This window comes from Siniperca chuatsi, linkage group LG6, assembly GCF_020085105.1.
Source record: "Siniperca chuatsi isolate FFG_IHB_CAS linkage group LG6, ASM2008510v1, whole genome shotgun sequence".
Lineage (NCBI taxonomy): Eukaryota > Metazoa > Chordata > Actinopteri > Centrarchiformes > Sinipercidae > Siniperca > Siniperca chuatsi.
Window position 1 is genome coordinate 15225091 of NC_058047.1, and position 25496 is coordinate 15250586.

The window sequence follows — 25496 nt, forward strand, 5'->3', positions numbered from 1 at the left end:
TAAGATGATCAGTAAAAGAAATAAGGGGAAAAAAGGTTACAAGGAGAGTTAACAGGTCATTACTGAGTGAGTGAGTGAGTTAGTTAGTTGGTTGGGTGTATCAATTCAAAACCCACATTATGTGGATATATTTAAGTATTTCATAATTGCAGTATTAGGTAATGTGGACTATATGTTGAAAATTAGTATGCCAACTGTCTATTGTAGTATTCGTCCCTAACATAGTAGCTGCTTATGTCTCCAATATAAGAAGAAAAGTACCATTAAAAAAAATAAAAACATATTGTGCCCAGCCATTCAATAAGATGGGATAGGATGCTGTAACATATTATGCACTACATGGATTGTAAAAGTCTGACACCTGAGGAGCTAACAACCAAAATTAATTAATTTAAATGTTTGCTTATTTAACTTGATAACTACAAACAGTACGAAAACAGTACATTGCCTTGCTTTGAAGAATTTATTTAGAAATTAGAGGCATTTTTACTTCTTTTACAGTAAAAATCTGCCAACTCAATAAACTTTCATGAGGTGAAAGCTTCCCCACCCACAGTGGTTTAAAAACCACTGGAGGCCCATTACCTTGTTAAATTGCACCGAAGCAGATTACATGGATGTTTTGACATGTTTTACAGCATGGAAGAAAACCAAACTTGACACACAAACAGAAATTACAGATGAACTGAAAGCTATTTACTTTATCTCAAGTTAAAGTGTTTATAACAGTGAGTCTACATCAAATGATGCAGCTCCATAGATTGGAGACAGCTATTATTATTATTTATATATTATTTGTATTCTCCAACTTGCTAAGATGATGTTTTTTAAGGATCACTTTACAAATTAAACATTTTATACCCTCTGTGTGTATCAGCCCACATAATATGTAGCTGCCTGTTATAGTACCTTGCTATCACCAATGATCTCTGTACATGTCAGCTCATAAACTATATTGTCCAAACAAAGTACTTTTTTGGCACCAGAGGACCAAGTCCTGTCCAGGGGTTTTCAGAGCAAGCTTTTGTTGTATTTTTATACATTTTTGTTGAAGAAGCAGTATTTTTTTTCTCTATTGCTGGCAGCTTCTACCGTGCTCTCCTCTGACTCCATATTTCTTGGCTGTTTGACAGGTGACCCTGTCTCATCCATTTCTGTGGTGATGTAGTCAGAAGATGCTTTCCACATTTATTTCCTCCATGGTAACAAAAAACAAAAAAAAAACCAACATACCTCTGAGCCAGCAGAAAACTTCTGTAGGTAAAACTGGGCCTGCTATTACTTTTGACAAATAAAACCTGGTCAGGACCCCCCTCATTTCTTCTATAAAGCAAGGACGATAGTCTTGGTGGAGAGAGGACAGACAATGACACTTCCACTCCCACTGTTCAGCAGGAAATATGTTCCAATTTTTAAAAGGTTCTTACATAACAAACAGCAGCTGTTAAAAAAAAGGCAGCTCATTGCTGCAAATCACATCAGATTTGCATGACTGCAAATCTGCAGTTCTAAACTACTGCTGCTATTACGTTTTTTGCCTGTAGGTGGCGATGGTTTAATCTGGAGCTGCAGGTTCAAATGCAGTGCTGGTGCTCTGCTCTATAGAAGATAAAATCCAGCTGAAAATCAATTTAAATACAGTGGTGTGAAAGTGTTTGCCCCCTTCCTGATTTCTTATTTTTTTGCATGTTTGTCACACTTAAATGTTTCAGATCATCAAACAAATTTAAATATTAGTCAAAGATAACACAAGTAAACACAAAATGCAGTTTTTAAATGAAGGTTGTTATTATTAAGGGAAAACAAAATCCAAATTGTTGTGGGTATTTTAGGTGAAAATTTAAGCAACAAAAACAAATGACCCATACATATTCTTAATATCCCTTGCTTAATGTACATTTGCAGCACTTGCAGACCACTTTGATCTGCACTGACTGTGGAGTGCTTCCAAACAACACTTGCAGTTTGTGTACTAGTGCTATTTTATTATATTGGCAGAGGACTACAGGCCAGCTGAGCATGCACCTGCTCAACAACATTTTAATTTTTTATTTTCAGTATTTATGTGGGGAAAATGGTAGAAATTGGAAGACATCAGCTGAGGAGGTGGGAAAACATAGATAGCTAACAACAGAACTAACAATTTGATGCATACCTGTCAACCTAACTATAATGGAAATGGGGAGAAGGGTGATGCAAACCCTGTAGAACCAGTGTAACCCATGGCTGTGTTGTCTGTAGCACAGCATTGAAGCCAGGAAGTGTGCTCTGCAGTGCATCAGCATGTTATCACTAGGATACAACACAAGTGTTATTTTCTTTGATAGTGTGACAATCCATAACATTTTTCAATTCTTGGCTCTGAGAAGCCCAAAAAGGCAGCAAACATGAGTCTTGTGGGTACAATGTCTGCCAGACTTGACAGATATGTTGATGGCACGCTGGCAAATGACCTCTGGCCCCTTGCAAGAGGAAAAGCTAGACAAACAGGCAATGCACGTCAGATGATGAATTATAGATCCCACTAAGGTTATAGATCGAAAGCACTGTGACTGGTGCACAAAATTAGAGGTTTTGGTTTATCATAAGATCATTAATTGTTATGTTTAGGTACAAACCTTAAGATGGGTAGGTGTAGTTACAAAGTTTAAAATTGTTATGTTTAGGTTGAGATTAGAGATGGCTGAGATCAGGTAAAAGTGCTGTTTGTTAAGGTTATGGAAAGAATCTTGGTCAGACTCCCATTTCTGCCCATAAGTACACTGGGATCCATTGGATTGCTAATATCCTTGCTAATGATAAATACAACTTGTGCAGTTTATACTTTCATGTAGGAAGTACAGCTACGTACCAAAGGTCAACTGCTAGACAGCTAATGCTAACATTAGCTAGCTAATTTCCTAAAAAGAAGTTGTGCTTTGTGAGCAGAGCCAATGGGGAACGATAAAGGCAAAACAACTACTGGTACTTGAACAGGCAACTTGAACAAGTTGAATAGGCAACAATAGTGCTCAAGCTAATTCCACTAAGCTAAACTGTGTCTCCACCGTCAATGTGTGCAGGCAACAATAATGACTAATAAACATCATCATATTCAAATTCAGAAACATCCTTTCTTTACTATAAATTGCCAATGTCAGTATCTCACACTATCCCTTAATACGAACAGTCCAGTTGTCACTCACGATCGTGTTATTCGATAGCAAACTGTAGGTCGTCCTTTGTTCTTATTATCTCTCTATTAAACTTACCTCGGCCTGGTGTTTTGACTCTGCCTGATCTTTGATTGACATCTCTATAAAAATTCTCTGCAGAGATTCCACTCTTGAAAGGACACACACTAACTTTCTGAAAAACAAACTGCAAAGGACTAGAGGCTGTTGATGTAGGTTTGTTTCTACAAAAGCTGCAATAGTTGCATATGACATCTCCTCCCAGTGCTTTGATATGAATTTGTAACGTCAATACTACTGTCAAAAATATCCTTATTCAGTTGCCAAAAACGGTTAAGGTTTTTTGTTTCATCTGCATCTTTCCTACTTATCAATGCTTCTTCCCTCCATGTGTTTTAATATCCCACAATGCCTTTCTCTGTCTTTTTGTTTCATTGATTTGTTCTTTCTGAAAACATAACAGACTTGAAAACAGAAAATTGCCTCTTTCTGTTGCTTATTTTTTATACTCTACTCAAGTCATCCTGATTCATAGTGTTTTCATAATAGAAGTCTGTCACAATACTTCAAAACGTATTTTCCAAAAAAACAAAAGTGACAAAACAACTATCTCTATCAGCATCTCACCATCTTTTTACTTTGACTATTTTTCTCATCCTTCTCTCGTCACCATTTAAACACTCCACATTCCTCTCTATTCTCCGCTCTCTCCCCCTCTCTCCTATAAAGTTGTGTGGTATGGAAATCACCTTTCCTTTGCAAGGTCTCTCCTATACCTTTACCTTCAAAGTTTAGCTGAAGCTACATTTCTCCCGGTACCAGAGAAGCTGTGGCATTTACATGCATACAATGACTTCTACCCCTACAAACATGTACATATCTTACATATCTTAGTGCATCGCCACACACGTTTGTGTGTGCATGTGTGCTTGCATTCACATGTATATGATCAAATGTGTATTCCTGAACCTTTGTCATAAAATAAATAATTGACCTTTTGGAAAGTACATTCAAATATGTAGGCAGCAACTGTAATCAACTTTGAAGCCTCTTCGCAACTAACTCTGACAGAAAGGGAAAAAATAAGACAGGAAGATACAGAAACTGAAGAGTGTCTAACTGTAAAGAAACAAAAATGACATTGTTGTGTGGGGTTTGATTTGCTTCTAAAAGCTCATGTACACAGCACAATAAATATTTGTGGAGAGACAGAGTGAATGACAGTGGAAAAGCGAGGCAGATAGAGGAGAAGGACATTCTGTCAGACGTTCTAACAAATACGAAGGACTGCGGCACATTTTCCGCATTATTTGTGCGTCCTTTTTTGTCTCTGTGGGCAGAATCTTAATAGAAATGTGTGTGTGTTTCTTTTCTTTGGCACGTGCTTGTCCACAACTGTGCATATTGTGTGTATGTGTTTGTGTGTGGGTCTCTGCAGGTTTCTATGATGTGTGGGTGTGTGTGCGTGACAGCCTGCCACTGACGTACGTGCCTTCATTCGTTTCAGAGGATTATTCATTTCCTTTTGAAGTGAGGCAGCTCGCCCGGCGAGGAAGGTCTGAAAGGCGGCCGAGAGCAGGCTTTCATACTTCTCCAACAGCAGCTTGTCGTCTGGGGGGTAAATACGTCTGTAGGCCGCAGAGACACAGAGAGAAAAGCAAGGAGAGTGAGGAAGGAGTGGTGAAAGAGGGAGAAAGAAAAGGCAAATAAGTAGGGTCATCAATGCAGAGAGAAAGGGGATGAGAAGGGAAAGAGAAGAAATGATGAAATATAGAGGAAAAAGAGAAAAACAGTTGGGGTTCACAAAGGAGAGGGTGGGAGTGATGGGTGGAAAGAAAGAAAGAAGAGGGGGATTGGGGTTCAGCAAAAGGGGGATATGAGGTGAGAGGTGGAGCGGTGACAGAATTGGGAGGGAGGAAGCAGTGACAGATAAAAGATATGGAGAAAGAGGGTTAGCAAAGAAATAGAAAGATGAAGAAAATGAGCAAGAAAGGAATAGAAAGGTAATATAAAGATGGAGAGAGGGAGAGATTGATGAAAGAAGAGGGAGGAGTGGATGGAGTGAGGCACAAAGGTCAAGGCACAGCAGGAGAGAGTATAAGAGCAAGCAGGAGGAGAAACAGACCGAGAATTATAAGTTTTATAATAGGATGTGTGAAATAAGAAACAAAAGAGAGGTGAGTGGCGAGAGAAATGGAGGAGGCAGCAAAGAGAAAAGACAGTAGGAAAGAAGTATTAACAGAGACTTTGAGTTATGAAACTGTGCAAACTTGAGTCAGTCTTTGCACATGGCGTAATGCATTAAATGCACAACTGCTTCCCGCACTTACACACTCACTGAGATGTGCACTTAAATGTTTGTCTTTGCTAATGTGCCTATTGACATGTTCTGCATAGTTCTGCTTAGTTTTAACAGTGCTCAGTGTTTATTTTAGGCCTGTGGGGATTAGGAAAATGTATAAACTTCTGCCTGGTTATCCTCATAATACATCTCCAAACTCCCCCCAAGTCATCGCTTTAGCCATCAAATCAAAACAATGACAGTGTTTTAATTAATAAGCATTGGCCAGTGTGGAGTGTAAAAGCAGGTAAATAGTTTGGCGTCTACACAGACATATTTAGAGCCAGACTTCTCCCGAGTTGGCCTTTTGTATCAACAGTGAGTTAATGTACAGACCTCCTTTATAAAAACTCAGATATAAAGTTGGATGTAATGTTTATGCAGCAGCAGGAAATTTTCTGTTATGATGACCTAGATGACTTTTTGCAAATATTGATTAGAAAGCCATTACTACTATGCTATTCACACACATCAGCATTTGAGTTGTAGATTTTAGTGCAAGTACAATGCCAAGTAAAGTTTAACATTGCACAGTTTCACCATTAAAACTTTTACTGCACCCCATCTGCCATTTAACAGTTTTACGCAGAGATGCTGTTCTGGGTACATGATTTCCATATTGTTGAGAAGTTGACCCAATTCTATTACTTTAGTTACTGCAGTTCAAATCAAGCATCTACTGAATGTTGAGAGACCTGAGATGAACCAGTCACTTTATTTTCCATAGTGCCCATGGCACTATCCTAAATGAGATTTTCTGTAACTGCCATACTTTTTAACCACCTTTATGGTACATGGACCAGATTATTTTCTTCCTCTTGAGAGACACTCAGAGAAATGTGGAAAAAGTCTCTTCATAACAGCTGGATGCTGGAGCTGGTGAATTAAAATTACAATATATAAAAAAAACTTGTCAATCCTCAAAGAGCAACATAAATCACTTGAGTGATAAGCATAAGGTCAACACTTTTTAATAGTGGGTGTTAACTGCTCCCTCTTTTTGGCACCCTACATCTCTGAACATATGGACATTTTATGTGAGGGTGACCCTACAATATTTTTTTAATTAAATGTTCAGGCTAAGGCTTATTTTGCTCTCACATGTTCCCAATTGGGCTAGAGACAAAACTAATATTCATATTCTATTTACATCAGTTTAAAACTATCTTTGTTTTGGTCAACAGTGTCTCTCAAGCCTCCTGATTCCAATGAATGATGCTAAATGAACATCAACAATGGCATCAGCCAGCTGGGTTTCCCTCTGATGCCACAGGGTCTTGGCTTGTCTGTACCTGGTGTAAGTTTCATCTAATAGCCGAATATAAGTAAGTTCATTACCCAAACTCATCTAATGAGAAGCACTGTGTAAATCAGACTCCAGTGCTGTGCCAGGACACGATTTGAATGCTAAGAGGTCTTTATTAGGGGTGCTCCAGACAGACCTCAGCCAGTCTGATTGACTGTCTGGCTGCATGTCGGAGAAGAGGAAAGAGGTGACAGCACTTCATGCAGGCTGGGATCAGCATTCTGACTAGCCATTCAGTCAAGTGATGAGTCAAGAAGTCACTTACACTTGGGGAGACAGCAAGAAGGGCAAGTGTGTGTGTGAGACATTTGTGGCGTGTGTGTCTGTCTGTGTGTGTGCAACGAATTGAGAGAGAGAGAAAGAAAATAAAGACCTGGAAATGTGTATGTGTATACATGTTGGATAAAGAGACAGAGGAAGGAAGAGAAACTGAGGGAGTGGAGGAGCATTAACAATTTGCAAGGGATAAGTGGCACATCAGAACTTGGTGTTGCTGAGTCATGCTCTAAGGTGGATCTGCTCTGTCTATGAGGTGACTATTAAAAATTGACACGCTCAATGTCTTCCAAAGTCCCGGCTGGAAGAGAAAAGAATAGAGGTGTCTAGGAAAGAGGAGATGGATAATGGCTTGCAGTAGGCAGGCAAAGTATACATGCTAATTTGAATTTCTGCAACGCTGAAAAGGTAACATTGTGCATAGAGGAGTAACAATTTGAACCTTGCCATTACACACTACCTCTGATTTCCATTCTCCCTTTCTATTTTACATATTCTCTCTGTCTTAATTCTTCCATCTCACACTCTCAAAACATTGGGTGTTCTCTTTTGTTTGTTCTCTGTGCAGCAGCATTATTTATTCTCCTGAGAGCTTGACGCTCTGCAGATGACACCATAAATGTAAGCGGAGCTGGAATCGGTATAGTGGGTGGAGTTCCTGGAGGGAGAGCCCCCTCTCCCCGGCTGTTTGCCTCTTCCTTACCTGTAGTTCCCCAAATGTTGTTTTTCATGCTCCTCCCTGGAGATCTGCTTGCGGACCTGTGCCAGTCGCTCTTTCTAGAAATAGGAGAAAACCAAAAGAAAAAAGGACAAAATCTCTCAGGTGAAGGTCACTGCCAGCCCCACGTTATCTTCTATCAGAAATAAATAAAGAATAAAGTCTTAAAAATGAGTAGGCAAGAGAGGAGAAAGATAAGAAAAATGTAGTCTCACCCAACAATGACTCATAATTATAGAGGCATTTTTCCTCCATGTACTCTCTTATTAATGTTGCGAAGGTATAATTGTGGAGCTCAGTTGGCCAATTTGGCATTAAGCAGAAAGGAGGGGTTCACTCCAGTACTGGCACTGCAGTTTCATTCAGCTCTGAGCAATATGTGCCTTCAATAGACCTGATCCTGGTTTCGCACTTCAGCCATAACAGCACTTAAAGATGAGGTAGTGCCCTTTTTAAAATAGTGCCTCTGCACCATCCTTCCTTATTCCCACTGATTACTGCCGTGGCTGATCAAAAGGCTAATCAAAGAGGGAGGGAGGCGTAAAGTACTAGTAGCTACCACTTTCCCCCATATAGATGAGAAAAGCTCCCCCAACTCCTTCATTTCAAAGAGAAAATAATTAAATGGTATGCCTGTCTCAGAAAACTTTGGCTCTTTTGACGTAGAGTAAGTACGTTGCTGCTCAGGCTTTTCTTCGCATTTCAACTTTTCTTGTTTCAATCCTGAGGAAAGTGTATAACACAAACACACTTAATAAATGTCTCTGATGATATCTCTGAACACACCTCTGATGAGCACCTGTCCCTGAATTATTGAAGCCAAGCCACCTTTTGTGCTCATTTTGATGTGGCCTAAAAGGCTTAAAGGGTATCTCATGATCGAGGGCTTATGACTGTACAGCCATTGTTTTAGTCCCTAGGCTGGTTTTGAAAGTCTGGGTGGGGAAATGAATGAGTTTCACTCTTAACTCCCTTGACCATAGTCAAGATGCATCACCTTATACAGGTGCTTAGCATCCCAGATGCTCCACTGCAGTTGGTCAGTTGCCAGCAGAGACAATTGTGGTTTTACTAGGCAGATCCCTATGGGAATATGTATAACTGTATAAATGTGAAGCACAATCATGCTCAGCAAATCTTTTTGTAGTGAATCATAAGGTTTAAACCAAATACAACAGTTTAATCATTTGTTTGTGCCTTACAAGCTCTTCTCTCCTTCGCTCCAGTGTATGACGTTGTTTCTCCCAGTCCGAGGAAGCAGCCGAAAGTTTCTTCATGGAGCCGTGTCCATAGAGTCGTCTCTGAGCCTCTGCCTTTTGCTGGGCCAGGTTGCGTTTCTTATCACTGGCTCTGGATCAACATAAGTACAGAGTCAAGAGAATGCACATTTAAAACATAAGCAAAGAGTGCACCATTCAACTACATTATCTAAGAATGCAAATGTTACAGTGCATTTTCTGTGTTTTCCCACTGAAGCTCTGAAAACTTTTTCCAACAATACTTTTCATCTTCGATTAGTTTTCTGTCACAGGTCTAGCTGCTGTGGAGAAACAAATGCACTACTTCTGAAATCCTGTTGTCTTAAACCGTTTAAGTGTTCTTTCCCTTTCTATTTCATGACCACATTCTGTAATAGTTCTTTCAGAATACACAAGACTCAATTTATTTTATCACTACATACTTCAACAGATGTTATCAGCAGAAAAAGGTTTTCATGAATGCTGTAAACTACGATGAAGTTTGACAGCATGCAGGTCCCATCCATAACTGATGGACTGACCTGAATTTGTCTTTTGATCACATCATTGTGGTAGGGAAACCCCCCCCCCCAAAAAAAAGAAACAGAAAATCCCTCACAAAACATTCAACAAAACAGAGATAAAGATGGAGCCGAGACACAAACAAACCGACAACCCCAGGATGAACAGGACCAGACAGCTAATTCTGAACAAGTGGGCCATTGCGATCTGGAGAAAGGGCAATTCATTTTAGTCAATCGCTGGCCCTTTAAATTGGATATTGAGTGCTGTTGGGGGGCTGAGGTTTATCAATGTCCATGCCCGGCCGGGTCTGAATTGATCCCACGTTGATACAGTTGGTGTTGTGAGCAGAGTTGAGAGCCGACCCTACCTCTACACACCACCAACCCCTCCCTTTTGGGAAGCAAAGCCATTACTATATAAGGAAAAAGTGAGCGAGGTAGAACAAAGCCCTCATTCACTCCAGCATGAACATTAGCAGTTTGTCCAGTGGAAAGAGCTCCCCGCCGCCTTTCAAGGCCTCCTACGATTTATTTGTCATGAAATAATCAAATCTCCCCTTTTAATCTGTGGGAACACAGCAAACATCAGCCATGAAACAAATCATTTTGATAAGAGATTTGTTTGTGCCGACTGAAGCTGGGCGGGAGGATGGAGCAAGTTTTTATGTAGGATGGCTGCACCACACTCCACACTTGGCCAAACTAGATCTATGGTGCTGCATGTAATTGATCCATTGTGTATGTGTGTATGTGTTTGTGTGTGTGACTGGTAGAGTGGAGACTATATTTAGAGCAGTAAGAGGAGGACAAGCACAGAGAGAAAAAGAGAGCAGAGATCTAGAGGTCTGGGTGTACGATGATCAATCAGTGGACAGGCTCACTGTAGCCAGGGGACAGAAAAGCACACACAAACACACACACTACTGTATATATGTACAAAAAATACATTACAGAACAAGAATGACAGTATGCATAACCTAAACAAATACACCTACAAAGCAAAGTAAAAGAGCAACACAGGAAGCTTATTTAAATATACAGAGCAGGGTAAACAATGTAGACTCTGAAATACAGATAGCATAACTTATTGTTATCCTGCTTCTATCACAAACACACACACACACAAACACATAGCGTGTCTGATTGAAGGGTGCACAAAGCGCACAATAGAGGCATAGCTTTGCACCTTGGCCATTATCTGTCTTTGTATCCACCACAGCAGCACCAACACACACATTTAAAAAAGTACAGCAATTTTTTTTGTCCATAGCTCAAACCTCCTGTTAGTTTCAGACTAATGTCACTACTGTGTCATCAGTTTGGAACCAAAACAGGATAAAGGCTGAATTGTGCCTTGAATCAAAGTAATTCCGAAGTTTTCAGGGTCACCAAATAAAGAAAACAAAGAATCGATTGAAATCCTTCAACATTCAGAGCCCTGAAATATACAGTTTGACATGAGCTTTGCCTGCCTCTGCACGTGAAAGTTAATGGGCCCCCAGATGCAATTCATGTGTGTCTGTCTGCAAGCACGTGCATGTGTGTGTATGACCGTGGTGGAGAACATTACCGAATGTTGAGTAGTTTGAGCGCATTGAGCAGCACCCCTTTCTTCACGTCGTAATCAATCTTCTGATCGGTCCCAAAGCTCGGAGCTCGATTGATCTGCCAGAGAGGAGAAGAGAGAAACATTCAAAGAATATTCTGGGGGTTTTTTCTACTTCATTTCATTTTTTTCCCCTTTCTTCTCAATTCAGCAGGCAGAAATGCTATGCAATTACAGGAGTGGATTTAGGGCATCTTTGGAAAAAAGAGATCTGTTCCCACAAGAATGAGAGTAAAGAGGAGAGGAGAGGAGAAAAAGAGACTCTTTCAAGGACACTTTCGAAATCTTAGCCTTTGCCTGGGCATAAATCCTGTCTGACAATGATGTGTCTATGCTTGTGCATGAAGAAGAGCCTATGTGTGAATGAGTTGCATGCATCCCAACAGATTGTGTAGATTAAACTGTCACCAGATTAGTGACCCTGCCCTTTTCAGTCAACCACAGTAAGCTGTCCATGAGTCTATAACCTATGTATGCCAGGTACTGCAACACCTATCTGTACCACTGCCACCAATAATCTCTTAGTCAGCATCAGCGAATTACCACCGCAGAGCTCAATGCCATCATATGCAATCAAGAGCGCTCAGAGAGAGTCAACTGAGCGAGAACAGAAAAGCCACCTGTGATTGGAGATACAAAAGCCAGTATCACCCAGGGAAAAATTCAAGAGTGGCTTACCTTTCTTAACCGAACAATTTCCAGCACCGGTGCAAGGTATTCAGATATCACTTATTATACCTGACACAACAAATCAATTCTTCCCTTTTACTCTTTATGTTCCCTCTGTCTCTCTCCCAAGGTGAGAAAGAGATTGTTTGAGACAACAAAAGGACCAGGAAATGGAGAGAAGTGCGGAGGGAGGGTGAATGAACTGGCAAACGTGATTTGGAATGGCATCTTCCTATGAGGTGACTTCAAATGACAATGCAACAGATGCCCACCAAAAGGCTGGCTCGGGTTGATAAACCTTGATTATTGAGATAAGTCAGGTCTCCTAACGTCGTTCAAACGTCAAACAGCCTATTTTCTTTTTCGTGTGGGAACAATAGTATGGTTGGCACCCATTCGATTTGTAATAGCTTTAATAAAGGTATATTTGTTGAATGAGTGCAAGTAAGGACATGTGAGAATTTTGAATGAATTTCTTCAGCATAAAGGGATATCTAAATTAAAAGGTGTACAATCACTAGACAGTGCCTCACCCACAAGAAAGGTGCAGACAATGGCCTGATTACATTTGGACAAGATGAATATAATCCTGTGTAGGGCAGTATAGGAATTGGGAAGAGATTTGTCATTATTAATGTAAATAATAAACATATGTTTTTATTGTTTAAAAGGTACTCTGAAAAAGATTTTTATGAAAATAAAGTGTACAAAGACATAGAGGTTACTATCAAGTGGAAATGAGTTGATTACTGTCGTACTATGACCCAACGTGCCTACATCTGTAGATGAATATCAGTGATCATTTTCAATCAAATGAAAATCACAGCTAATAGTTAGCTGGAAATCCATCCTTCCCAGTAGCTTTAATCTGCAGTCAAAGTGAGTATTTGTGCCAGAAACATTATTCATCCTGTTCATATCTTCTTTTAGAAAAAAGCAGTTGGATACAGTTGAACTCATCAAAGCAGCATGACAGCCAATCACAAATCGTGATTTCAGTAACAACAGCAACAATGAGCCAATGAGAGCGCATTATAGATCCATTCTATCCACCAATCAGGAACGTGGGTAAAGAACAGTGAAAGAGGCCAATGAGCGAACAGATTGGTGTGTGACATCAGGCTATTTGGAACCATAAAGATTTTTGGCTCAGAATGAGCAACAAAACCTGAAAGCTCCTTTACAGAGATGTGCAAAGCGTCTCAAGGGTTGCGGGGGTAGCACTCAGAAACTCCATCCCTCTTTCTCTCCCCTTCTTCTGAACTAGCCATTACTAATCCTGACACAAAGGTGCTTACCGCTGTGTGGCAGATTTGGGAACAGTGCTGTAAGATAATATTTACATCACAACCAGGCTCCAAGCAACAGAGAGAGCCAGAGCGTTGCCTGTGTTGCCAGCCGTGGGGCAGGTAGCTACTGAAAGATTGTCCACTTGGCTCATGAGCCAGCTGTAAAAAAAAATCTGGCCAGTGAATCAGTAAAGCTGCCCCCTACATCAACGGTTACTCCCAAATTGTCCTTCAACAAGACACCTAAACCCCAAACTCCTACGAAGCATATGAATATGGTTGTACAAGGAAGCTTCCATGTTGAAATGCATGTAGCTGTGTGAAGCTGGGCATAGGTGAATAAGAGCACACAAGGATAAGAAAATGTATCCCAAGCTGTAGCTGTCTATGTTAACCTGAAGCAACTGTGTACCTTCTCTGTGCCTGGTGGACCATGACTGCCCGAGTCTCTTCAACTAGTTCAGAAGATAGATCCACAAATACCACAAGTGAGCTACTAAATCTACACCAACATGATGTGGGTTTGTGTGGGCGTGCCTTCGCAAGTGTGTGAGCACCCACATGTGCATTTTTCTACACAGCAACCATTTATTAGAAGGAAGGGGGGTAGGTGATGAATGTCTTCCAGCGCAAAGAGGAAAAAAGGAACAGAGACCCTATCCAACTCTTTCACTCAATAGAATGAAGTCTACAATACATCTCTCTGTGTGCTGAGAAGGACAGGGCTCCACTTCAACCTACAGTACCTTACCTAAGAAAAAAAACTACAAAAGAAAAAGAGGGAAGAGGTCTGTTTTCATTTAGAGCACTCCCCGATATGACAGCCACAATGGAAAGAGTATGGCTTTAGAGCGCCGTAGCCTATAGGTAACAGCCAGACTGGCAGTGATCCTGGCGACAGTTGTCTCGTTACTTGTCTTCATTTCTTAGTTTGATTTATGCTGTCAAGCTGTCACAGAGTAGACTGGCATCGCAGCACTCGCTGTCTCTCTTTGCTCTCCCTCAATCTTTCGTCTCCCCTTCTACTCTCTGCCTGTAGCACGGGTCTTCTGGTTAGTTTCTCTTCCCACTTTGTTTCTTACTGTCTCTCGCCCCGTTTTCTGTCTGGTCACTCATTCTCCCCTTCGCTTGCTAGCCCTCACTCTCTGGCCGTTACCTCTTGTTCATTTTTCTCTCCGTGTTTCTGTGTTCTCCTTTTCCTCTTTGGCAGAGGAAGTTGGACCAGTCTGGTCCTAATGAACCCCTGCAGGCTCCCAAAACCCCCACTCTGATTTCCTTAAGTGACTCTGGCAGGGTCTTAAAGGAGCCCTCGGTTGCTCCAAGACGCATTCAATAAAAATGTCAGATGAAAAGATTACAAACCCCTTTTTACTCATGCTTTGATTTGGTTCAGCATCGCATCAATGTAGGCCAGATATCACTCGGTCAAACAACAGAATGAGCAAGTAGGAAAATAACATATCAGTCTGTAATTTTTCACAGGACAGGTTTATCCTCATCTGATCATCCAATTAAACATACAAAGATCAGAGAGTGAGCTGCAAACCATTAAGATACTCTATTCAGGACATGTAACTCTTTTATTTTCTGCACCTGGAGGTGTGTGACTGGGACACAAAAGGAACCTGTCAGTGTTTATGAAGGCAGTTGTGAAATAAAGCTTGTGGTAAGGGGGGCGTTATTACATTTTTTTCAACTATCCATTTGGTTTGAATTGTGAACTGCAAGCATGTCTACTGATCTTTATTGCAGGTCCTAAAATACAAACAGAGAGGCAGAAGTGCAACCAGCAAATTCTACATGCCTTATTCAATGTGATATAGTTTATTAATTTCCAAGTGGGAAACTCTCTTTACCCTCTGGCTTGCCCCCGGAAGTGTATTGTTCAAGTAATGGCCATATAGCAAAATCAAACCCTAACAGTAATACTATTATTAATGTAGCCATAGGCCATTCTGCACACCTAGAGAGAATAAACTCAGTCTCAGTTATATGGTATGACAATTAATCAGATTTCAACTCCGTCTAACAATTCATTGTTATCATTTCAATTATGAATGAACCCAGTAACAAAAAAAAATCCTTACAATGATTATATGACTCATTCAGTCATTGTTAAAAATGTAGTGGGCATCAAACAGTTTGCGCCTGTGGCCTCTGCTGTGTCACACCGAACCTAATAACATAGCAACAGCAATGGATCAACAACAATCAGCTGCTTTCTTTCCACAACAAATTGCTTCCCCCCATCAACATCTATTCTGCATCTGGAATACTCGTCAAACGAGTGCACGAGCTGCTTGTGATTAATCGGTTCAGAAAAACGACCCCCTCTTATTATTCCTGGCAGAGTGTAAACAACCACTGCTTTGACAAGCCTCCCATTCTGCCCTGCACACTCGAGGGTATCGGCACAGTTCAACCGCTGTCAGAATGGAGTGTTTGTTGCCGCACAATGGTGGAATGAGAAAGGGAGGCAGAGAGGGAGAGCATGAGTATCAGAGCGACAGAAAGACAGACAGCTGGCCGCAATGTTAAGTCGCTCTCGTGTTTCAGCCGTCTTATCAATCACTGTTTTGTTCTTTTTGTGGCGTTTTTAGTGGTCCTGTCGGACATAGGAAACTCTAGCAGAGCACGCTGAGCTGCTGGTAAAGGTCCTGGGAGTGAACAGGCCAACGCTTAGCTTAGCCACCAGTCAGCCTGACCTGCCTGGCTGGTAGGCTGGCAGGCTGGCAGGGTGCAGGGAGTTTTTAGTTTTCTTCGTTTTTTAAGACACACGGAGATACAATCAGACATAGCCACAAAAGCAAAAGGTGCATCGAAGGTGCACAAAAAAGTTAAGAGTGGACATAGTTATGCAGCCACACACAAAAACTAACTCACACCTGAGTACTTACAAACATGCAAGAATATATGCCTGATGACTAAATGTTGGGGTGTATATTCAACTGCCCCACATACGAGGCCTGTGCACTCCTAATTTGATACTTATTCCATGAAATAGTCATGTTGGGGGAAAATGGATGTGGATACAGACAGACAGTCCCATACATCATTCTAATAATTCTTTAATAAACCTCTTATAACCCAAAGCGTGGCTCATAGGTAACTACTGCCACCTAGAGTTCACAGGGAGAAAGACGCCCCCTCAGAGCTAAGGACGATATCCATGGACATTTAAATAAGAATGAATCCTACTAAGTGCCAAAGATTTATCAAAGGCAAAAGGAGAATGAAAGGTGGAAGGGTGCAAGAGAGACTCTGAAAGGTAATTGAGTATATCAAACTGTATGTATTCTCCTCTATCATTTTTCACCCTAGAAAATTCAATCATGAGGGGATGAAAATTATTTGGAGAGCACAGGTAGCAAGTAAATTCCTCCTTAATCACCCTGAATACACAATAATGTTCAACCTGGTTGTTGAAGCGGTTAGAGAACACAAATTTCCTGAGGAAAAAGCTGAAAGACAGGCTAACCTCTAAATCCTTCTTCTAAAACTCCTAGGAAAACAGATGCACTTTAAATGGCTAGTCTTTAGACTTTTATGAAAAACTATAAGAACATAAAATTTTCATCTAATTCTGCACAGATTAAACAAAATTTCAATTGAAAGTGTGAGGCACTATTTATTCCACACAGGAAATTAACAGTATTTTCAGCAGTTGTAATTAATTTGCGGTGTGTGTTGCTGATGTGGGAGAATAAAAAAATATCCATGTGTTTGTTTCTATGTGTGTATCCTGGCATCTGTTTACACTTTCCAGCGCAGATTACTCCCCACAAACACATCCCCAACACAAACACACACACACACACACACACACACGCATGCACACACATATATACACTTGCACTCAAAAGGAAAGGAAGTCTGGATTATGTTGGCTCTGAGGAGTGGACAGGCAAACCAAACTCATCTTGAAACAATCGGGGATAGAGCACAGAAAGAGAGGAAAGTTGCAGGAAGGGAGGGGAGGGGTGAAGAATCACTGCCCTTAGGTGAGCAGTCCAGCTGCAGTCTGTTGGTCTGTCGTAATGCCCATTCACACACACACACACACACACACACACACAAACACACTGAGACACAAACAAACCCGTGCCACAGTTGACCTAACCATGCCTGCCTCATTAGCTGCCAATCACTCTGCCCAACCTGTCCTAAAGGAGGGCAGGAGGGGTAGAAAGAGGGAAAGAGATGGATGAGGAGATGGTAGTTAAGTTGCAGCCATCAATAATCAAGCTGCCTAAACTCCTGTGTGCAGTGGCATCTCAATGTTGAACAGTTACACATAAAACACCATGAAAGTTGGCAAACAAGGTTTCCTCCTCTTTATTCTGTTATTTACTGAATTGGTTGAATTGGAATTTTTGTGTTTTAAGCAGGATTCCTCTCTGCCTCTCCGACTGGATAAAAAGACAGGCTGTGGGCTGGAGTTGGTTTGATAGGCAGATCAGATTGGCCAACCACACACACACACTACAGAGGACTATTCCCAGAGGGGCAAAGACCACACAGCCACATAAACACACACATACACATAAGGGAGTAGACCCATTCACAAGAAACACAGAAACGCCCTGAGTTGCATGCAGTGGCTTTCATAGTGCATATGTGTGTTTTATAGTGCAGGCAAACACGTACGGTATCTACAGTATGCACCTATTCAAACACCACACAGATTCACACATTCATTTACACACACACACACACGCACACACCCTCACACACTGACTGCGGCCCTAACAAGCAGGCCGACCAGCCTTTGAGCTGCCTGGAGCCTGATACTAGAGAAACAGCTTTGCACGGACCAGGCAGGTTCTAATTATTCATGCTCGCTACAAACACTTGTTTCTTTTTATTCAGAGTTGACCAGCTGGAGCTTTTTTTTCTGCTGCGTGTGGGGGAAACAACTAAAAAACAAAACAAATTAAGTAAGCCAGAGCCTGTAATGAGACTAGGCCTCAATCTACCCGTCCTTGTGTTGGGGTCCATGGACAACATTCAGGACCTCATGAAGAATGATAAATTGTGCTCTTTGTCAAGTTTCAGATATTAGGGGTGGAGCGTTTTTTACATTCCTCTTGTCCTGGCCCATCACCCACCAAACCTCTCGTAATATTTTTTCCATTTTCCTCACTCCGTCTGACATTATTTGTCATGCCGGCTTACAGCACATGGGCCCTGGATAAATTTGAGAGAGGAGGGGGTCCAGGGGTAAGTCCCACTGCTATATTTTGCCATTGAGTAAATGCACTCCTTATGACTCACAGTGGATTTGGAGATGCCTGCTGTTCCCTTTGACCCATGCACCCCAATTTTAAGACACCACTTGCTAGCAGAATTTATGAGTAAAGCCTGTGTCATGAGGCGGTTCCTGAGCTAAACTGAATGTATATGCATTTCTGCACCAATTATGTTTTCCCTTACATTTATGTTTTGCTTGTTTTTTTTCTTTTGCTTCCAAAAGACAAAGAAAACACTCAATGAAGCCCTTAAAGCCAAAGCCTTGGCACTGACAATACAAACCACAGTCTAAGCAGACTCTGTGTGTGTGTGTGTGTGTGTGTGTGTGTGTGTGTGTGTGCGAGAGACAGTGAAGTGAAGCTCACGGCTCAATGAAACGCCTTTCGTATACGAGACACAGATGCTGTCTGGGCTGGTTTAATGAAAGTGAACGTCTCGGGTTACGCCATTTGAGCAAGTGTGTGTGTCTGTGTGCGCCAATGCAGTGCTGATGTTTTGAATGTCAATAGGAGGTAAAACTTGTGTTGAAAACCCTGCTGAATTAAGATAAGGATCACACAAAAGCCTGTCTCTCTCTTTTTACCTTCTCCCCTTTCTATACTATACACACACACACATACACACACTCTGCACAATGCGCCTGTATAATGCCTGGCCTTGGTTTGAGAAGTATCACTCTTGCCTTCTCTGTTTTCACCCCTGTGACAAGCTATTTAGCAGGTGTGCACTGGTCTGTGGTTTGTTCCTCTTGAGTATCTGTATTCGTTATCAGTATATTTGCAATGATTTCTCTTTGTGCTTACAAAGAGCTGGTGTATTGTATTTTGCACAATACCTTTCTTGCAAGATAGAGGTAAACATGTCCTCTAATCACGGGAGTTTGGAGTTGCACTATTTTGAATACCTTTTCCACAAAAAAACAAAACAAAAAAACAGTGGCCATTTTCTGGAGGTGTAATTGGAGGATGTGAGAGGCAGTCATGTTCCTGGCCTCCTACACACGCTCAGAAAATGGCAGACAAAAATACAAATAGAAAGGGCAGGACTAATGTCATTTGACAGTTTCTTATATATGATACCATTTAGCTTTCAGGTATCCGACTGGCTTTGAGTTTACACAGGTTGAACTTTCATTTCCTGGCTGCAAGTTTGCTTGTCCAACAACCAACTTTGACGTTTTAAAGAGTAAGAGAGGAAGACAGTGTCGGAACAGCAGTCTGGGTAAAGCCCCAACGAGGCGTGGCATGTGTAATTCACAGTGACACCAATAAGGAAACCTGAGAGGTGAAGTCCACAAATTCAAAACAAACCTGTAAGACCTAGATTGTGTTTTAACTCCTGACACAATTTTACTGTTTTGGGACTCAGGGGGGTGACAAAATAAAAACTAAAAACTGGTGAAATGGGGTGAAATAGATTCAATTTACCACAAAATGCTGCAAAGTGAGCTGCTGAAAAATTTAATTTGGACCTTAGGGCTTGCCGTAGGGTACAGTTTGTGGCAACCAGCCTATGGGCCCTGCTGAATAGGAATGAACGTCAACAGGCTAAAAAGTGGTAATAAAGTTATTTTCAGGCTTGATAGCGTACGCAGTGAGGATTTGAGAAGGGGTCTCTGCTTGCAACTATCCCCTGACTAATCAGTTGAATTTTGGAAATAAATGATTGTTGTTGTAAATGTTGCGTGAAAGAGAAGCAGTGTTTTTTGTGTGTGTGTGTGCGTGCGTGCGGGATGTTAATTGATGAGAATTATAGAAAGGTGCTAGTAGCACAGGGGGGATCATTACTGCTGGAGTGGAACAACTGCATTCACGGCTGTTTGCCATGTCTCATACACATTTACACACACACACACACACACACACACACATACTGTCACAGCAGTCAAAAGGAACACCTCTTGCTCACTATTGTACATCCTTTTGTCATATAGTACAACTGCTTAACCACATAAAAAGAGTCAGGAAGGGTAATTATAACACCCTAATTCCACGATGATTCTTCTGAAAACACCAACCAACTATCAAATGTCACTCTTTTTGTTTCTCCAAATCAGAGGCTTTTGGAAATCACAAAATTTATTTTGGGTTGGCATGATGAGGAAAAACAAACAATTATCCCAGAGGCATTTCCCATCCTTGAGTCAATTTGTGGGAAAGGGGGGGCGAAGGCGCGCAGCCACTTTGGGTTAAAGGATTTAGGTCACGCTTTAACTGACTGGCTGACATCAGAACTGTGAGACAGAAATCCTGGAGTGGACTCTGAACTCGAATTCATCACCTGAATGACACTTGAGAGAATGAGGGGCGGGTGTCTTGCTAGTCAACCTGCCGTCCTGACCTATATTTTCATACCCCGCGTGTGTGTGTGTGTGTGTGTGTATACCTTTGTATGAGGAAGAAGCGTCTTTGTCTTGTCTTACATGCTGCTGTGTATGCAGGCATTTCTATTTGTATGCATGGGTGTGTATGAATGCACGCATGCATGTAATTGTGTGTGCATGTTGGTGGTTGTGTACGTTCCTTTCATTTTACATCTTCTTGTGTTCGGGGGTGCATAAATACATTCTTGAGACTGTGACTGTGTTTGTGTGAGCACCAGGGACAAGAGTGTGTAAGCAAAATCAGTGTGTGTTTATGCTTTCTGTCAGTATGGGGCAAAGTCTCCCTCTCTCCTGCTGATGTCACATTACTTCAGTTTAGGAGCTGCTGTCACTTTAGTAGCAGCATAGACAGGTGAGACTCCACAGACTGCAGCCCTCCTCTTTCTGACTGACAAACACACACATACACACCCTCGAATAAAATTTCATAAATCACAGAAGTAAATCCTCCTCCTACTGTAATTTAATAATTTTTGTCATTATGTTTTAAAATTTAAAAACATTATTATGATTGACATACTATACTACATGAAAATAGAAATTGAAAATGAATAAGAATTACTTTAAAATTTAAAAATCCTAAATTAATAAATTAAACTGTCCCTTTAAATTATGTAGTAAATACACTTCTTTTTTAATTTAAAAAGCAAAGGCAAGTAGAAATTACTAGGAAAAAGTGAGAAACACAATTATGCCGTTTCACATACACATAAACACACACGCAGAGTTGTACCTCCAGTAGCCAGGGTTTGAGTTTGCGGTCCAGGATGATGTCAAAGCCCAGGACCTCAAAGCAGACGCTGTCGCTCCCTGGTGGCTGGCCGGGGCGACACATGCGATAGGCGTGCAGCACGTGGGGCTCAGCCACTATTAACGTCTTCACCACCAGCTCCTGGCAGGACACACACACAAACACAAAGAGGGAGAGAATCACCAAGCTGAGCTGACAAAGAGAAAACAAATCTTAGTCAGTTTCATTCATCCTAAAAAAGCCATAGGCTGCAATTTTTATAGCAGCTGATTAAAGGTCTTCTAAAACTGAAAATGGTGCAATTAGTAGTCCTGCTTTAATTGCAGGTTGCACCTGCAGACAAATGCTTGATTTATATTTAGGACCATTTCTGACAAATGAGTACTCATGGCACATACTAGACCTATAACCTACAGACCTGCTTTTAAGAAGTAGGACTACAGTCCAGACTGATCCTCAATTCTCCTGTGTCTCTGACAGTTTAAAAGCCGAGGAGAAACAGAAATTGTTACTGGCGCTAAACCTTTTGAATTTCACTCACACACAGACCTTAGCCAATGTTGGTGGTGGTCCATCTGTGTGGGTAGTGGCTCCCAACCTGTATTGTGTGTGTGCTTGCTGGCTGCTACCTGCCTACCTACTCCCACTCTGCAACTGGGGTAAACATGCTCACTCTGACACACATACACACTCTGCACAAAGCTTCCCCTCACCAGTCAAGCCCCACGCTGTGCTGCTGGCCTGCAGTTTGCCCAGTCCAGTCTGACTGCTGGGTGCAGGAGAGGGGTATGGTGGTCTGGCCCTGGCCTGATAAGGCAGCAGACCCCCTCCCTTTTCTATCTGTCTGTCGCTCACACACCTCCATCACCTCCAAAAACAGATATACTTTACATATGCTGTGCACCCGTCTGACCCACAGGCTGCCCAGCACAAACACCTGCTCCCACTACTGCTGTTTATGCTCGAAGTCCCCACTACTGGCTGGTGTGTCTTTGTCCCTGCCCCCATCACTTCCCTCCTTATCCTGAGCCCCCAGCACTGGCCACTGCCTAGCACTGTGCATGTGTACCTGTGTTTTTTTTTTTTTTTTTTTTTTTTTTTTTTTTTTTTTTACTTTAGGCTTGAATTATTTTATAAGCCGCTTTTAATTTTTTTTAATCTGACCTGCATAAATGTGTATGTTATTTTAGCTATTTTATGTGTGCATGCATAATTCATTCATTTCATATCTGTTTTAATAGAGAGAACAAGCGTCACTTTCTTCTCTGTCTCTATCACAGTGTAATAGAGACAGCAGGATGTCCTGCTGGTTAGTGAGGTTTTCTCCTAACCGTAGGTTGCTTGGTTCAATTGACAGTTTGGTAAAACTGAAAAAGATATTTAAACTATGGGCAAGATTAAGTGAAGTTTATCCTGAAGTAAAATTTTAGGTAAAACCGGACTACGTCAAACTAAACTTATTTAAAAAAAAAAAAAAAAAAAAAACTATTGAAAGACATTAACTGGTTGGAATAGGCATTTATTCTGTCAATATAACTGTATGCACAAGAACTATTCAAAGCTATTTTCTGAAACTCTGCATTTTAAAAGGTTATCTATGTCTACTGTAGTGCAAAGACGATCACTTGGGAAATGTTATTTTTCCAAGTGGCATAAAAACTGGAATCTTTATTGTTTCTGAATGTCCACCAAAAAATCAATAGACCTACCGAATCAGAAAAGGAGCATTTATGTCACTAATGGTACCATCCGAGTGGACAAAGTGTAACTATTTTATTGTACTGACTACTGCATGCTCACTCTGACACACACACATACACACACTCTGCACAAAGTAAAGTCCCACGCAGTGCTGCTGGCCTGCAGTTTGCCCAGTCCAGTCTGACTACTGAGTGCAGGAGAAGGCTATGGTGGTCTGGCTCAGACTCCATAACTAGCCCATTTATAGTCAGACACTGCTCTCAAAATCACACCCACATAAAAAGCTGTGGCTTTGCTGGTCAAACCTTGGACATTCGGCCCCATACAGCACATCAATAATACCTCAATATGTAAGAGAAGTCAGTGTTTCACATTTAAAAAAAACCTACATGATATTCTTAACCCCCACAGACAATCTTTTGGCAAACAAACTGTCTGACTCTCTGACCGTGACCCTTGGCGGGAAGAGTCAGGGCAGCCTGCTAGGTCTGTATAGGAACAAAATTTAAGAGGAGAGATGAAAAGAGGAGAGGAGAGCGAGCGGAGAGCATAAATACAGAGTTGAAACAAAACAGTGTGTGAGTGTGAATGGACAGCACTAACACCAAAGTGGTGCAACCTCTGAAGAAAGAACAGAGAACAAAATGGTGAGAGAGCAAGAGAAGAGGAGGACGGTCTGGATGACACACAGAGATGTGTCACTGAGGGACAAGAAAGATGAGAGAAAAAGAAACAAGTGAAGAAAAGGGGGGGAAAAGAACTTGGAGACAAAATGGAGCACATGAAGAGATTACACGAGATGAATAAGAGAGGAGTACAAAGAAAAGGAAGAAGTTACCTAAACAAGAACTTGGCCAAACAGATAAAGCACTGGCCACAATACACTACAATAGTTTCAAAAGCCACTTTATTTAAAATGAGCATAAAGAAAAGTTAAAGCTGATGAAAGAAGAAATAAAAGATTGCCTTGAGGAGTATAATAACCAATGGGATTTGATTTTGAGGTTGAACGCTGGTAGTATGAGAGCAGACAGTAAAAGCACTGAGGGACCATACAACCCAAATGACTACGGACAGGGGCAAAAATTCAAGGTGAAGAAGAATTCAATAGAAAATAAGAATGAAACAGAGAATAACATAGTCAGAACCAGTGCCAAAGAAATGGATAGAAAAGAAAGGAGTAACTAAAACAGTAGTAACAGAAAGACAAAGGGGGATATGATGGGATGGATGGGTATACATTTAAAAAAAAAGAATCAGATACAGGAGGTAAAATAATCTTCTGAAACAGACTTTGATGAAAGAAAATGAACAAGGTAAAGGTGTTTGGATGAGCTGAGAGTAGTGCCAGATAGGGAGAGCTTACCCTCCAGGAACGATGTTTTCACTGAGCTCTTCCTGGAGTTAAACAAAGCTCTGAAGCTCTCTGAATCACTGTCATTGCAAATCATATCAAACCTTTGCTGGTCTGCTTGTGTTTTGTTTGCAGCGTGTGTTTGTTGGTAGCAAGAGCATGTGTATATATGAGTGTACACTTACAGATTACACTTACGGATGTATGCATGTGTTGTTTGAATATGTGGTGCGTTTTGTTATCATACTGCACATCCTTGCTTTTGTGGAAGTACACATCCGCCACAATATGTTTGCATGTAACTGTGTTTCTGTGTTTGTGTCTGTTTGGGTGGACTACCCACGTACAGAGACGTCTCCCCAGAACTTGGCTACATCGTAGTCGTTGGTGCGGAGGAACTCGGTGAACCAACTGATGGACCTCTTACTCCCTTTGTCCACTGTCTCGTCTCGCTCAAAGTTCTCATTGTGTTTGTTGACTGAGTAGTTGGTCAGATGCATGTAGAGCTGGCTCTGTGGAGACAAAAGGGAGTTCATATGTATTAACATGTGCATGTTCACACCTGTCTCTATCTAACAATTTCTAGCTTTATTTAATTTGATAGCAGTGCAATAACTACTACAACTACAACTACCTTGAATTCCTTTATTTACTGAGCTGATGAAGAAATTAAGCTCCCTTTCACCTGCTTCCTACTCCCAGTTAGATGCATTCATACCTGAGAGTTGCCCAGTACAACCGCAATCTAATACTAATGGCTACAAAAAACTCCACTGAAGCAAGGAAGATGGCAGTGCAACAGTAAATACAATGTAATGTTATTTTAATACATGGTGTACATACTGTATATTGTACTTAAATAGCTATGGTACCTGTGACGGTGCTCTTTAGTGTAATTATAGCTTTGTCAGTGATGA

The 25496-nt window shown here is 41.2% G+C and overlaps 1 protein-coding gene across 7 annotated transcripts in view; it reads right to left on the reverse strand.

Annotated features, from left to right (window-relative positions):
• The window catches only part of ttll7 (tubulin tyrosine ligase-like family, member 7), a 69986-nt gene that overhangs the window by 24934 nt on the left and 19556 nt on the right, over nt 1-25496 (reverse strand). For all 7 annotated transcript variants that reach the window (XM_044199564.1, XM_044199565.1, XM_044199559.1 and 4 more), the window contains exons 8-13: nt 24927-25091; nt 21507-21665; nt 11147-11241; nt 9017-9164; nt 7800-7873; nt 4666-4801 (exon numbers count right to left, since the gene is read on the reverse strand). In XM_044199564.1, coding sequence (XP_044055499.1) covers nt 4666-4801; nt 7800-7873; nt 9017-9164; nt 11147-11241; nt 21507-21665; nt 24927-25091 — 777 coding nt within the window. The remainder of the gene's footprint in view (nt 1-4665; nt 4802-7799; nt 7874-9016; nt 9165-11146; nt 11242-21506; nt 21666-24926; nt 25092-25496) is intronic.